The sequence below is a fragment of the Pocillopora verrucosa genome, chromosome 9, assembly GCF_036669915.1.
Source record: "Pocillopora verrucosa isolate sample1 chromosome 9, ASM3666991v2, whole genome shotgun sequence".
Lineage (NCBI taxonomy): Eukaryota > Metazoa > Cnidaria > Anthozoa > Scleractinia > Pocilloporidae > Pocillopora > Pocillopora verrucosa.
The window spans coordinates 3100144-3116337 of NC_089320.1; the positions used below are offsets into that span (position 1 = coordinate 3100144).

Sequence of the window (16194 nt, forward strand, 5' to 3'; positions counted from 1 at the left end):
CGTTTCTAACGTTTTCAAGTTCTCTTTTATTCCTTTTTGATGAAGCGAAGGAAAAATGTAAAAACAAAGGTGAAACAGTCCTTTTACCACAGCTGGAACTAAAACAACACCTAGTCGGGGAAAGTTCTTTAGCGATAAGTTGACGCCGCTAATCAACGTACGTAACAACCATTTCACGCGTTAACTGGGCATCGCGGAGTACAAGAAATGAACTCACTCGAAAATTGGGTCACACTCTTTACACAATCTTGCGCTCACACTGTGAGAGAGCACAAGGAGTCCTTCACGAATGATTTCGACGTGTTTTGCAAAAGACGCAAGGAAAATGGGTTTTATATCGATGAACTGAACTTTCCGTCCCTTGGGAAGACCTAAAGGATCTCAGAGAGCGTTTCCGGTTCTCAGCTTACATATTTCCCGTTCGCTTTTTTCGTAATCATCTCGTAAAATGTTCCTATCCGGTTTGCATTTAAGTCAAGGTCATAAAGAAGCTTCGGTGAACAAAAACAGGGGTTGACCGCGGACGGTCTCTATAGTTACCACCAACCGTGGCAGTTGACGGCGCCGGCGCGTCTTCGCGCCTAAGGATTTATTGAAGTCGGATTAACCCCTCACACCCTCACATCAGTAAACATTTTCTTCATACTGTTCTCTATACATTTCCTACAGGGCTAGCAAGGAGAATTTGTCTAACAATCAAGAGCTTCTTTAGTCGGTGATCATTTTCTTTATTCTCGTGACCTTAAATGTTGAATTCGGGGATACAGTGTAGGGAGAAATTAGATACCAGTCACTATTAGGGTGAAGGGGTTGTAGCCAGTGTTCTTCCGCTAAATGAGACGTGACTAAGAATCTTTTTTTTCAGCAGTGGAGGAAGTTCTCAGCGTAACTAGGAGACTGAACAGACGACTACAACTCGTAGTTGAAGGAATTGAAATGATTTAATCACAGCAAAGGAAACTGACGTCTTCATGAGACTTTAGAAGCCTAACCAGTCCTTTCTCAGATTCCAATTTTAGTTTAATGAAATTAAAGCCTTTTAATTTTGTTTGACCAGCTTGCATATTTTTAAAATCTTCGAAGCAGTTTACTCTCTTTGTTTTCTATTTAAAGAGTCTCGGCTATAAATAATATTTAAAAAAATAAAAACAAAACAAAACAAAACAATGTTAATTCACTGGCAATGAATTTATGTTACTAACATTGCACTGTTTCGGGTTACTTAAATGAAAAATTCTAACATCTTTTAATTTTCAGAGTAATCTCATCGTTGCTAGGCTGAGAGAAATTTAAGATTTACCAAGTGTCCGCGCATTCCTGATATCTATTCTTGCGGTTTTAATCGACGCACCCTGTCATTCAAAGGCTATATTTTTACAGTATCTCATTTTGGGAATCTGTACATTTAAAAAGTACAAATAACATTAATAAAGAACTTCATTTTTGTTTCAATATTCATCAAATACATTTCAAGGACTGCAAAAGGAGATTTTGACTCTTCCCCGGATAACCACACCAAAATCCAGCCTACGTCTTTCCTCTCATCAACAATGATTAAGAGAAAACTTCAAAGAGCCTTTTGTTGGCCGATTGACATAGCTGCGTTTCGTGCTTCCGTGCCAGATGCTGTAAATCGTTTTTCACCAAACAGAAGCGATGTTGATTCGCACTTGAATTAATATTGTATTAAACATCCATTTTCTTTGTCATGTAAGACAATAACTCGTATTTTTAGCAAAATTCCGTAGGTAGAGAGAAGATTTATTCCCTCTCAGTGAAATTTGACCCTTACATCATCACGCGAACAAAAACGAAAATAAATACAAGTCACGTGATGAATTGTTCATAACAAAAGTCCCGGCTCTAGTCAGATAACCTCTGGCTAAACAAATACTTTGAGTTTGAGTTGGAGACATCGTGAGAGCGTTCGTGATGTAATATGCTAAACCACCTATTCTGAGGATGAACTGAGAGTCACTAAACACTGAGGCCTATTTATGTTAGCTTTTAGTTGAGTTACGAAGGTTTTCAGGTCAACAGTAGCTAGCGATTTGTGAAACATAGCAACATGAACATGCAAGCTAGACATTCGAGGAAAGACAGCGATGACTTATCAAAGCTCCTCGTTGGGCATGATGACGCGAATCTAGAATTTGGTGGAGGCCAATCCCAGATGGACCCTTCTTTAACAGAGCCTTCCTTGTCTTATCGTCAACCGAAGACTTCATTCACGTCGTTTCGAGCGTTCCTCTCTCGCTGTAACAGTAAAACTTACTGTATTGACAATTTTTTACTCCGGGTTACGAGGGTCTATGTTCATCCAGCTGTTTCTTCGTTGGTTTTGTTCTTCGCAATTTTAATTCCCGTCGCTTTGGCGCTCGTTGTGGTTATTCCTGATTGCAATAACGGTGATTGTTTGGTTATAGACAAATCTATAGAGTCATTCGAAATCCCGGGACATATAAGTTCTGAACGAAATGATATGGTTGAGGTTGCTGGAAGCCATTCCCATACGCAGAAGAAGCTTCCTAATTTGAGACGTAAAAGATTTGCGAGGGCTCTAGACGAAAAACCGACAGAAAAGACTTCTTATCAAACAAAACCGAGATGGAGGTTGGAGTTAGTCTATCTTGCCATAGGGGACGACGACCTGAACATGTTCACTAAAGAAAGACTCGAAACCGTCCACGCAATAGACCAGAGTCTTATGTCGCAGCAGGGATTCAACGACTACTGCTGGAAATGGAAAGAAGCAAGAGCTGACCCTTTTCTAGATGATCACTGTGTCCCTCCAATTTCTCTTATAAATTTCTTTTATCCCTCGCGATCTGAGTTTCTCAAAAAAGAAATATTCGACGGACAGGGAAGGAACGAAGATGGTACTGTAATCAAGAACCTTACAGAAACCAGCATCCAGAACACCTTAAAGCTTCTGCTTACAAAAACATTTACGTATTGGTTTGTCGACGACTCTTTTTCGAAGGATAACTTGAAGAGTCGATTCTTACGAGCAGAAATGAAATTTGGTTCTCCTCTGAAGCCGGATGGCACCAACCGTAAGGAAAGAGATCGATACGAGAATTTTTTGAAGAGCTACATTGAAGCAATGAAAAAGATGTCAACAGAGTAAGTACAACTATTATGTAATTCATATTTCTACGGCATAGCGATTTTTGTCAGTTTTGCGTGGATCGATCTAGAAATTCCTTTTTTCCTTAGTTGCAATCTAAAGCTCTTTGAAGCATGATACAATTGCTATATTGACATTGCTTGAAGTGATCGGCACGTAAAGTAGGTTAATTCGGTTGGTTATTCGGTTGGTTATTCAGTTGGCGGTTTATTATTTAGATCGCGAGTTTTGTAAACCCTTATGACGCTTTCTGGTTAGAGAATTAAGGTTCTACTCTCAAAAAACATCTTCAGCGTAAGGCTCTCAAACTCTCAAATTTCCTTATTCTACAATATCGTGAAAATGCTTTATCATTTGTTATTGTTCAAGCGTGGAAAAATATACCATTTCGTTTGCGAGGAATATTTTTCAGAACTCTTTTGTACAGCAAGCTCGATCCAACACTTGCAGCTGCACAGGTGAAAACTCAGACGCGAATTCCCATCATATCGACTAATTTGGATGCAAATTTCCTCTCTTCCTTGTTTGAGTTTTTTCATTAAAATATCCAGCATTAGGAGTAAAATTGAACAATCGTACTCTAATCTGGTGTTTAGTCGATATGCAAATTGCTGTCAACAATAGCAAACAATGTATAAAAACAAATGGTCACGAGTTTCAATTCTTAGAGATGAGAGTCACAGCCTAGCACCTTTTCAGTTTGCTACAATCTATTCTGGAAGGTTTGTAAGCATTAGTTGTTGATTGTCAACACAGAGGGTGCCTTAGGGAAGATGCTATTGTTAGGACTGGACCTCTTGTCATATGCATCAATTCTTTAAAATCTTATTGGATGATGACACAGAGCAATTAGCATTCAAAAGCAACAAGGAAAGTTTTTGCACAAAATTCAGAATATTAAATGGCAGAGGTGATGCAGGGAGGCTGGCCTTGTTGTTCAAAAGATTTGCACCTCTGAACACAGAAACCACTTGTTGTATGTTAATATATGTTTTCACTTACAATGGCATCACTTTGTATTGCTTGGAATTACCTCCTTTGCTTCAAATGCATTATTTTGCAAACAATTGGTGAATGAAGACAATACCAAATTATCTCAACTAATTCACAAGAATATTTGTCTAGGTAATCACAAGATTTTGAGTGCAATTTGGAATAAATAAGCAAAAGTAAATTTTAGCAAAGACCAACAAAATTGCATGAGCCCATAGAGTGAGTGCAATTTGTGGTTTTGAAAAAAATTAGCAAGTGCTTATTTATTCTAAATTGCACAAGCGAAAATCATGTGATTATGTATTAATAGTATACATGAAAAAATATGAGATAGCACATTATAATTATGCAGAAGCAAAGCAGTGCAGCAAGTGCAAAAATAACTAAATTCAAACCCTGCAAGTGACATTGTGCATTTGGTCAAAACAACTGCGTACGATCAAAACAAAAAAAATATATAAATGATATTTTCACATCTTTAGACACAAAAAATTTCATAGTCTGGCTGAACAGTTCAAGGAATTGTTCAGTCTAGTTTGTTACATCTTTGCACTGAATTAACCCTCTTCTGCACTGAATTACCTGAAAACTGCATTTATCTTAACCAATCAGAACTGAGTAATTTTTTCTTGTATCTTATTATTTTCATAACAGGTGGAATGGAGGGTTACTGATTAGATCTTAGCTTTAGAGTCAACCCTCTCACTCCCTAGATCTCATTAGTAATTCTCCTTATCGTCTGCCTCATGATTCTTTTTGTGTTTAATTCAGAAAATTAAATTGGTATTGGATCAACTAATGATCCTCTAATCGATATTTTTCATTATTCTTATCATTTGTCTGCTTGATTTTGTATTGATATTGTAAGGAGAAATTTTGTCTTGAACACTCATGAAAGTTAAAATGTTAACTATATGATACGGTGATGTACCATATCTTTAGAATATGCTTAAGAAAACTCAGGGAAGAAAAGTGATCCAGAAACTTTTCAATATTTGTCTTTGCCATTAAAAAGCATAAAGAGAAAGTATGAATGAAAATTTTCTTTTCAAAGAAATTCAAATAACTAGTTTTCCAAGGAAGATTTTAAGCAGAAAAAATCACAAAACTTTGTAGAGCATACCTCACCTCTTAGAGTTACATTATCTTTGTTTTTGTCAACAGCAAAGTGAGATTGCTCTATGGTGGAACAGATGTCTTTGACTATGAAGTGAATAAGACACTATGGGCAGACATCAAGTTAGCAGTGTTCACCATCGCTTTTGTTGGAATTTTTGTGCTCATTTTCACGCGACTTTCCCTCTTTTTAACTTTTTTCGGAATTATCAGTATTGTAACTCCTCTTTTCGTGGCTTATTTCTTTTTCCGTCATGTGTTTCAAGTCCCAAGTCTTGGCATTCTTAGTGGCATTTCAGCATTCATCATTATCGGTATTGGAGTGGATGATGTCTTTGTCTTTGTCAATACTTTCTGTCAAGCACACAGTGCAAGAAGTTTGGAATCACGCATGCTGCATACCATATGTACAGCAGGCAAAGCAACCTTCTTCACATCATTTACCACAGCAATGGCTTTTTTCGCCAACTGCTTTTCCAAGGTGGGTTAGAGTTACAGAGAGGGTGAAGGTCTTATTAGCACAGGGGTATCAAAAAGAGCAGGTTACCTGTAGTCTACTATCACCTGTAAGACCTCTTTCCACAGTCAGTGCTTAGCCTGGGGGCAGGCCGTTGTGATTGGGTTTTCTATTATGCAGAGTCATTTATGGAAAAAGTTATTGAAACCACTGTTTGCAGATACCCTCAGGAACCTTAAAAGGATTTGTTTGCTTAGTCACTGGCAACCAGTGGTGCAATTTTTTCATATACGCATTATGGTTTTTTTTCTTTTTTCTGGCGATGGTTGAGGGAAACTGGAAACAAGGCAGTGTTATTTAGGTTCTCTAAAATTCTAAAGAATGATTAGCATGCTCTATGAGATATGTATTACCGTAAAAATCCACAGATAGGCTGTACCTTCAGATAAGCCGCACCTGCAGATAAGCTGCACCTGCAGATAAGCCACACCCGCAGATAAGCCGCACCCTGAATTTAGCAGCTCAAATTTTGGAAAAAAGGTTTTTTGAAAGAAATCAAAAGTAATCCAAAGTTGAGTCTTGGGGAGTCTTCTTCATTCACTGTTCATCGTACATAAACTCACTATTAACATTGCAATGGAAAATACTTCAAAGTCTTACCCACAATTTTAGTACTTCAATGTGAATATTGTTTCTACCAACTTTGACATATGATTGATCTTTTTCTGGTAATTGTTGATAGGAATTTCTTCATTCAACACAATTTTTTCATAGATTTTTGCATTACAACAAGAATGTGAGCGGAACATTTGAAGCTTAGTAACCAGGCATTAGATCCGACGTGAAAATGGAAATGTTCCCGCAGATAAGCTGCACCCTCAATTTCTAGCAATGATTTTTGGAGAAAAAGTGCAGCTTATCTGGAGGTTTTTACAGTACTCCCAACTTTAGGAATCCCACTTTTCACAGACGTTTATAAAAATACAAATTATCAATATGACTAAGTGAAACAAACTATTATATTTTACAAAATCATATTTCAAATCAGACACAACTGTTAGCCTTAAGTCAACATTTTTTGGTTGCACAATTTGCAACCAATATTCCACTTAAGTTTAATTTTATTCTGGCACTCTGCCAGAGGCTGTGAGGATACCAGCACAATCACATCAAAAGTTGCCCATTTTCGCAAAGAGAGCTGCCTTAACTTGTTCCAAAATACTAACAGTTGCTTTATGTGTCAAACAGATGCCAGCTATCCGTGATTTTGGCCTGTTTATGGGGCTGATAGTGGGCAGCTGCTGGTTTACAGTGTTTTTTACCATTCCCCCAGCTCTCACCCTTTGGCATCGTTACATTTCAAAATGGGAAGTATTGATATATAAAATGATTTTCGGGAAGTTGAATTGCGCCTTGGGGAGTGGACGTTCTGATTTGCCAGGTAAGTATTTAGTAATAACTTATGGTTATTCTCAGTGCCTCTTGATATATGGGGCTCATTCTTTTGAAAGATGTGGTAACTTATCAGGCCCATAGAGCAGGATTTTGTTTGCTGTGTTTCTTTCATAATCAAGATTTAGACAGATTTGAAATACAAACAATAAAAATATCAGGATGAAAAAACAGGTTGGAGTAATGTTGGTGCAAAGACTTTTGAAGAATTCAATATAACTAAATTTTTTTAACATTATATCAGGCTCATAAAGTTACGGGAAGTTGTGAGAAACAGCCCTTGATTAGTGAATTTCTTCAGAAATTTAATCTGCTAAGTACTTACTTGTCAAGAAAATCAGCTCCTGATCAGTCGGAAATAGCAATTCAGTGGTATAACCTTCTGAACCTGCTGAAAATTTGTTGGTGCAAAGACTTTTGAAGAATTCAATAACATTTTGACATTATATCAGGCTCGTAAAGTTACAGGGAGTTATGAGAAACAGCCCTTGATTAGTGAATTTTCTCAGGAATTTAATCTGCTAAGTACTTCCTTGTTAAGAGAATCAGCTCTTGATCAGTCAGAAATAGCAATTCAGTGGTATAACCTTTGAGCCTGCTGAAAATTCCCTGGCTGAATTTGTTTTCTTTACCTAAAACAAAATTTTTGTAACTGACTTATAAGGAAATATGCAGCATGTAGAGGGGAGAATCAACCATTATATCGTGGGAGTTTAAGGGTTAATGATGACATCTATTTGCAGGTGATATTCTGCAGTTTCTGTCGGGAAATGAGAGGAGTTATTCTCAGCAAGCTTCATCGTCATCAGCATCGCAAGTGATGGAACTTGCTGATAGATCACTCTCTCAGGAGGACGACACCTCGCTGATCAACTTAGACAGTAGTTCCCCTAACTCACAAAGCCCATCTCCTAGTTCAAGTGACACTGACTTGACCATGTTTGATGATCCCAATGGTACGTTTGATCAACAAGCACCCCTAGTGCACAGGAGGTCTTTCCAATCAAGACAAGGGCTGCCTCATCAAAGTCACAGTAGCAGTTGCTGTCGTTGCCGATGTGGGCTACAGTCATTTCTGTATTACTGGCTTGCTGTTCCAATACAAAAGTGCCGTTATATTGTTCTAGTTCTTTTTATTTTAATCCTGGGTGTGTCCATTGGTTTTGACTCACAAATCCGACCGTCTACCAAGCCACCAGCATTCTTCAAGGAAAGCACCAATTTGCAGCAACTTATAGAGCTGAAGTATAACATGAGCAGTGAATCATTAGACACAAATGACATTGCTGCCGATCAGCTTGTGAATGAATTTCAACAGTCAAACGACATCGATAACCCTACACCAGCTACAAAAAAGCTCATGGTGACAACTCAGAGTAATTCACCAATATCTGAATCAACCCCAGCACTTAAGACTCCAGACACTTCAGGAGACAAAAAAAAGGGAGATGGTATAGTCAAGCCTCCAAATTCCAATACAACTCCTATACCAAAAGGGAAGACGTTGAAACCAACAACAGCAAGTTTGCAGAAAAAAACTAGCTCTAGGTGAGTCAGTATGTAGGCTTGAGGTGAATTACTTCTGTAAGACGTAGCTTCCCTCCTAGCATTCACTTGACTTTTATCCATTTCAACACTTAGAGTGACTAGCATTTAATTTCTCTTTACAATATAACCCCAGAATTTCACATCAATTTCTTGAGAATAAATGAAATGATCACCAACTAAAGAAACTCTTAATTGTTTGACAAATTCTCCTTGTCAACACCTTAGGAAGTGTACAGAAAACAGTTTGGAGAATATGAAAGCTGATGTTAGGGTTGAAAAGGTTGAATCAAGAAGATCCCTATGCTTAGGCCATCTTGCAATTTTTTCTCTGAGCTGGGCATCAGTTGTAGTATTTTAACTTTTAGTTGTTGTAGAGTGTTCCTGCGTCTGGTTCTGTTGGTTTAAGTTTGTCCATTGATATATATAAAATTGCTTCTTGCAGCTCTCCAACCAAAAAACCTGCAGTTCATAGTACGAAAAAACCAAGTGAGTGTTAATTTATCCTTTGTTTGTTCAGTGAGGAGTATCCAGAAAAAATTGACAGTTATATTTTTCAGCCTTTCAACACGTTTCAACTTTGTTGGTAATGTTTGACTTTTTGTTATGTACCAATCAGGGACGGAAAGGAAGTTAACACCAACACAAAAGCCAAACAAAGGTAGGAATTTATTTACTACTTTTTATGTTGCTTGCATGGTTAATATTTTAATTGAGTCTTGTAAATTGTTCTTCCTTTGTCTGTTGTTAAATTTGTTTGTTGTCAATATTTTTCAGACAAACCCCTGACCAAAAAGACAGAGTCAAATAGAGGTATGGATTCTTGCTTTTGACTTCTTTGATGTTAAATTTATTCAAAAATTGTTTGGAGTATTGATTAATCAAGCAGGCAAATAAAATTGATGTCATATTTTTCAAACACATCAGGTGGTTCTGGGAATGACATTCATTCACCAACTGCTATTGGCACACCAATCACACCCCCACTGTGTCCTGGAGGGTGCAAACCAGTCCCGAAACCCATTGTGGCTTCATCAGCGGTCATTTTTGTGATCCTTGGCTTGAGTAAGATTGATCGTAGCATGATCAGGCGAGAGCATGTTATTGAAAAGAAGGTATGGACATACTGATGCTCCACCTGAAAAGTTGTCAGTAATAAAAAGTGCATTTAGTTTAAAATTTATCTTTCCATGATGTTGAATGAAAGGCATAATTTTTATTGAACAATTTTGGACAGATGATTTTCTGTAAATTTGAGTATGTGTATTTTTGGACATTACCGGTAATTATTTAGTTATAGCCACCTCAGGGACTGAAATGTTTGTTGGTAAGCCCCTATCTTAAAGACAAAAGTATTAATTATTTACTAGGTTAGTGACAATTTCTACAAAGCTTTTAGATATTGAATTAAAGACAAGACTGGTAACTTTGTGGTTCAATTGTCCCAAGTGCTCCAAGAAGGTCACACAAACCTTTGAGCAAATTCTAATTGTGGAATAACTTTTCCCTGTTAAATTATGCATTCAGTCATTCATGTCAAACCAGGTGCCAGGTTTGGATGGCTTGTGGCTCTTACTGACAGCTCTACTTTATACCCCAATGAATTCTCCAGCAAATTTTCATACAGACATGAATGTTTTATCATTTACTTTATTCTGTTACTAAAACATTTCATCATGAAAACTCTAACAGTGTAGAGTTTATTATGACAAATCAAATTAATGCAGAGACATATTTCATTTTTTCTTGAAAATAATGCATAAATATTCATTTTCTCTTGTAGGGGGAAGTTATTCCAGACTTTAGTTTCACAAAGTTGGTTTCAGAAAGATCCAAATTTGTCAGCGCTGCGTGCCGCCTGTGCAAAATGATAAGCAACAATCATGAGCTTGTTAGAGAAGGAGGAGCAGATTGCTTCCCCAGCTGGATGTGGGATTTCTTCCTGGATGATATCAGCATTAATGGTCATTCATCTGTTTTTTACAAAGACTGTTTTAACTTAACTAAACCAACTTTTAGCTCAGGGTCTTCTCAGGCAAAGATGTACTATATGGATATTAAGAATCCTTATGGAAATAAGACATACTGGATGAAAATGGCTTTTGAATCGGTAAGTTGTGATGTGAGTTAAAAGAGGATTGAAGGTCAGAAGGGCCAACCTTGAAAAACTTATCCCAGTTTTAATGGCATGAAGCAATGGAAGAGTATTGTAAACTCCCCTTGAAAGGTAGGCTAGTCTGTAAAGGGGTAACCCCACCACATTTTGTAAGGCCTTCTTGATTTAATTCCTGGCCCACAGAACCCCAAGTCCATGGGTAGAATCTTGAAGCCGGTGAGTGCTTCTTCTTAAGGCTTCAAGTACTCAAACCAAAATTATATGAAAAGCTGATGGAATCCTAAGCACATTATGAATGAGGACAGACGTACAGATGATGTCACCATTGACATTTAAAGAACAAACAAGGCTCCCTTTTTGTTCTTTTGTGCATTGATTATGTTGAAGTTTACACAGTGTTTTGTGATGTGGAAGGTCTGGGTACAAGACTAAGCTACTGTCTCTATGTGTTGTCATTATTTTGTTTTCAGTTTTGCATTTGATTTAGACAGGTAATGGTATCGTCTGTTGGAGTAGCCTGTTGGATCCTGAAGGGGTCTGGGGGAGTGTGCTAGCTGCCTCTTATCTCATCCCCAGATCCTTCAGTGTAACTGTAACTGAAAATATAACCACTTGGCTGTGGAAGGTCTGGGTACAAGACTAAGCTACTGTCTCTATGTGTTGTCATTATTTTGTTTTCAGTCCTGCAGACTGCAATCATGGTGGCCGTGTTGACAGTGTCTGTTTAGTTACCTTCCTAATTTCAAAAAATGTTATTATTTTCTAACGGCTGCATTTCCTTTTTTCTTCAGAAAATTTTCAAAGGCAAGTCATCGCATGAAAAAGTTGAAGATTTTGAGAAATGGGACAGCTTTTTGAAAGACATTATCAGTTCTCCATCTTTTCCTGAAGGATTCAAGTCAATTTTCCAAACAAATCAAGAATGGGTGAATGTGTTCATTGAAGTTGTGGCTGTCAACAGTGCAATCTATGGCACAGTGTTTTCACTTATGTTATGTGTTTTCTCTGTGGCTGTGTTCACGGCCAACGCTTGTTTGACCTTTATTGTAATGGTCACCATAGTAGGTATGTATGTCATCAACTTGTTGGTATCAAATTTGGTCTTTGATTTACATCACAGGCAATGATTTGGGGCTGTGTGTGAGTTTTTGGGTCGGGAATTAGTTCACCCAACCTCAGTCCCAAACTCTAAAATTCAGTCCTTCACATTGCCTTCCACACAGTTTTAAACATACATACATTCATTTTGAACTTACAGATGTATTGTACTCCTCCCAAAGGGGCTTTCTAGATTAAAGGTACCATATTGTTCAGTTAGAATATACATACACACTTCTAGATGTCAAATAAGAAATTAAATTCTCTCTAAAAAGTTGAAATCAATTTTCTCTTTAAAAGCAGCAATTGAAGTCTGTCAGTGTATGATTTGACTTGAGTGATAGCTGGATGGAATTTCAAAGTCCTAAAATAGAAGAGTTGTTTGCTTGTGGCAGTTCTGTACAGGGAAGTCTGAAGGATCTCACACAAAGACTTCTTTGATGGCTTTCTTTCTGACAGGTGTCCTGACCACAGTTGTGGGAATTTTTTACCTGCTTTCATGGCATCTTGGAGCAGTGGAAGCAATTTCTTTATCTATTTTGGTTGGCACATCGGTTGATTATTGCGTTCATTTGGTAGAGGGTTACATTATGGCTGGAAACTGTATACCACAGAATCTCAGCTCTTCTAAGGTTTGTGTGAAGTAAACAGACATTAAAGAAAAATGCTCTTTGTCTTCTCACGAGTGTGGGACAAAGAAAAAAATCTGAGTCCCCATGAGGAATCGAACCTCAGACCTTGGATTTCCCACTCTGTTGCTCTACCACTGAGCCTCAGAGACTCCACGGTGAGAGAGGTCTATTACAAAGTTCATATGACACACATCCTGCATACTGCTAGGATCAGCAATGTCGATAGCGTCATGTTTATAAATAGAATAGAGAGAGATGGCAAACAGACGTTATTGAAACTTTTTATGTCCAAGATCTTGTAGAGATGTTGTGAACTAATGGTTGGTGCACTGGACTTTGGGTCCAGAAGTTCTGGCTGGCTTACTTGGTAGTATTCTTGGCTGAAATACTGTGATAGGACTTTTTTTTATTTTGAGTATCTCTGGCCTGTGTTCATGTTTTGGATGTTTAAATTTTTTTTGGAGAATTTATTCAAGGATATGTTCTTGACTTATTAATATACAGGATGAGCCTTTGTTAGTGGGTGTTTTTAACAGTATTTTTTATTCTCTTGTGACAGGAAATACGTGGCTGGAGAACACGAGCTGCTGTGTCGCATATTGGCACAGCCATCCTCAGCTCTGCCATTACAACAGTGGTGGCATCAATACCTCTGTGCATGACAGTGATTCAGCTCTTTGCCAAGTTTGGCCAGATTTTAGCCATCAACACTGCTGTATCAATTTTCTTTACCCTCACAATATGTGTAGCTTTGTTGTGTATTATGGCTCCGGTGAAATTCCGAGCCTCCCTCATAACTTCAGCTAAAGCTCTTGTTGTAGTAGTTGTCGTATGTGGTCTTGGTACCCTGGCGTTGTACTCAGTTACATTGAAGGTCAACATCCCTGGGCCATCTGGAGAACCTATACACTTCTGACAACATCCTCAAAAATCAACAAACAGTGTCTGAGCTTCTTAGCATGTAAACATAGTCTAGTTCAGTTAAGTGCTAATAGAATTGGGTTTTAAAATAGGTATGATTAAAAGGCTTGTAGAACTGAATTAGTCATTTTTGCAATTTTGCAAATTTAAAGGAACTTGTTATAGACATGCAGCTAATTTTGAAAGATGATGTTTTTGTGCCTATTAGATGCAATTTTACTGTTGTGTTAAACTAAATTTAAAATAATGTTATTACTTTGTACAGAAAAATACAGTGGTCTGGATTTTTTTCAAAAACAACAATACAAAACTTCAAAATAGGAATTCTCTAATATTAAGCTATTTTTTATCTAATTGAGCACCTACAAAAAGAGACAAACTTTTTAGGCATTCTGGCAAAGAGCTCTCAATAAGTAAGAACATGTGTAGAATTGTACTGAATTAAAGCAGCACTTTGAAAATTATTTGTAAAACCACTTGTGCACATACAGTTGGACTCCAGGCTATTTTGTGTAATGGGAAATCTTTCCTAAAGGAAGGGTTTTGTTTCACAGACATTTGGCTCTGAAATTCTTATGTTCTAATATGAATTGCACAAAGCAAGTTGCGTCCAGAGCTATTGTAAAGATTTAGTGATAGGTAAGTTTTGTAAGTAATTAAGTATTGTTACTTGTTTTTAAAGTAAGGGAACTGTGTTGTGTTGTTAAATGTATGAGGTATCTTTCAAATGTAAATTAAGTTAAAAAATGATTTAAGGATTAAAATTTAATTGTAATGATATATTAAGGGTTAGAAATTTTATGTGCAACATCATACCTAATTCTGAATAACTCTTGGAGTTGGTGATTGCTTGAAAGAAATGCAGATGGATTTGGTTAATGTACAAGGTGTTTTTTTCTTTTTGCTTTTTGTTCCTTGAATGCATCTAAGTTAAGCTTAAAAGTCTACTAATGTCTTCAAACTTACACGCATGACTTCTTCCCTGTACTTCCATGCTTATACAATCTGTAAATAGTATTGTGTTAGTTAGAATCTTTTTACCTTCAATTTTGTGTCAATTATGTGTCAATTTTGTACTGGTCTCCATTTAAAGTTTTCATAATTTTTTTTACATTGACCAGCATTTGGTACTCATTCAGTGTCAAGATTGTAACACTTAGCTGTTGATTTGTTATGGTAGCTCTGACTGAGTGGAGTACAATTCAGATAATAATTGGGCAAGTGATATCAAATTTGGCCAGCTTCATAGTGTGAGGTTGATTTGAAATTACAAGCACAATTATGTCTAAATTGTGTGACACAAAGTGCGATTAGTGATTAATTGTGTCAATGACAAAATGTGAGAAACTTGGTAATGAAAAATTTAATCTAATGCCAAAAATGCTCATCAGAATCAGAGGAATACATATTCGAATGGTAGTCATTGGATCATTTTTGTTTTTGTTCATGTATGCTTTCAATGTGAATCTGTCAACCTGTTTACTTTTGAAGTTTTCCTCATTTGATGGGCTAGCCTTGGCTAGGTTATGTAGTTTTTTTTTTTATTGGTTAATGGCTGAAAGTGCATAATTTTCTTTGACTCAGCCTGTCTAACTACAAGTGTTTGTAATCAGACAGGTGAAATTTGACTTGAAACAGCCTATTAGGTCATAAATAAAGGCTGTTAAGAACCATTCACATTCAAGCATTTTGTTTTTGACACAACTTGATAATTTGGTTTAAAACTGTATGGGAAGTGTCCCCACTGTCAGTGGTACCAATTTTAGATTCCCTGTGGTTATCAAGTTAAGAATATTTAAATGTAAGAATCTGTGCAGACTTATAGTTTCCAATTATAATTATCATGGTAACCTTTCTTTTTTCTCTTTTTTAATTGAAAAACAATGTCATGTGGAAAGACATCAAAGTATCATCCACTGTTTGGACTGTTAGAATTAGTCTGTCATTTTATATATTTTTTTTAAATGCTAAGGATTTCTCAGCAAGCATTACTCAAATTAAAAGTGCATATACAGCTCAGCTTTACTGTAAAGTTGTTTTTAAGGTAGTCTGAATCTAAAACTGGCACAAGTAGTTTTCAGAACTTGTCCTTCCTTATATTAAGGACCCTACAATAAGGCCATGCCCTCTGTAATGAGCCCCTTTCTGACAAGCCCCACTTTTTAAAATGCACTATCCTTTAGTTATTCCATTTCTCTAGTAAGCCCCCTTCTTAAAATGTCTTCCTGTCTTATTCAATCTTCTCCTTTCTTCTCTCTGGTTCAATGTCCATTAACTGTCATGACTATTTCATTTGCACCACAAGAGGATGTACAACACAACTTTGACCCAAATGATTTTAAAATTAAGGCTGAGCAAAGACAAAACTATGTAGCATATTCTTCCCATGAGCTGTGATTACATGGAACAAACTTGCTAAGAACCTCTAGAACTGCCAATCTCACCAAATTTTTTATTAATTACAAAGGCCCTTTATCATTATATTTACCACCTTGATCTAGCTCATTGAGATTTTTTTCCATTTGCCCATTTACTCACAATTTTTACTGTTTTTGCATGGTTCCTATTATGATATAGGGAGGCAGTTGTCCATTAGGACCTTTTCCTGTTACTGCCCCCTGTCAAACCTTTTTTTTAAACAATAGAGAAGTGATCCTTGCAGTTATGAATACTACTTAACTGGTAGTGAAAATAAGGCCATAAAAAAAGTCAGGCCCATGCAGAATTTGAACCC

The 16194-nt window shown here is 36.9% G+C and overlaps 1 protein-coding gene across 1 annotated transcript; it reads left to right on the forward strand.

Moving 5' to 3' along the window:
* The first annotated feature begins 1866 nt into the window (after positions 1-1866).
* LOC131786859 (protein dispatched homolog 3) lies at positions 1867-15479 on the forward strand. Its single transcript, XM_059103930.2, has 12 exons — positions 1867-3126; positions 5288-5720; positions 6945-7137; positions 7892-8696; positions 9139-9182; positions 9313-9354; positions 9471-9506; positions 9621-9808; positions 10477-10803; positions 11601-11874; positions 12367-12539; positions 13099-15479. The coding sequence occupies exons 1-12, from the start codon at positions 2069-2071 to the stop codon at positions 13453-13455; spliced, it is 3930 nt and encodes a 1309-aa protein (XP_058959913.2). The 5' UTR covers positions 1867-2068; the 3' UTR covers positions 13456-15479.
* Positions 15480-16194: the final 715 nt, after the last annotated feature.

What these genes read in the sequence shown, in the direction of transcription:
- LOC131786859 (XM_059103930.2), top strand. Translation starts at nt 2,069, where the DNA reads ATGAACATGCAAGCTAGACATTCGAGGAAAGACAGCGATGACTTATCA. An exon ending in TCGCCAACTGCTTTTCCAAG is followed by an intron (nt 5,721 to 6,944) that starts GTGGGTTAGAGT and finishes TGTGTCAAACAG; the next exon opens with ATGCCAGCTATCCGTGATTT. An exon ending in AACACAAAAGCCAAACAAAG is followed by an intron (nt 9,355 to 9,470) that starts GTAGGAATTTAT and finishes AATATTTTTCAG; the next exon opens with ACAAACCCCTGACCAAAAAG.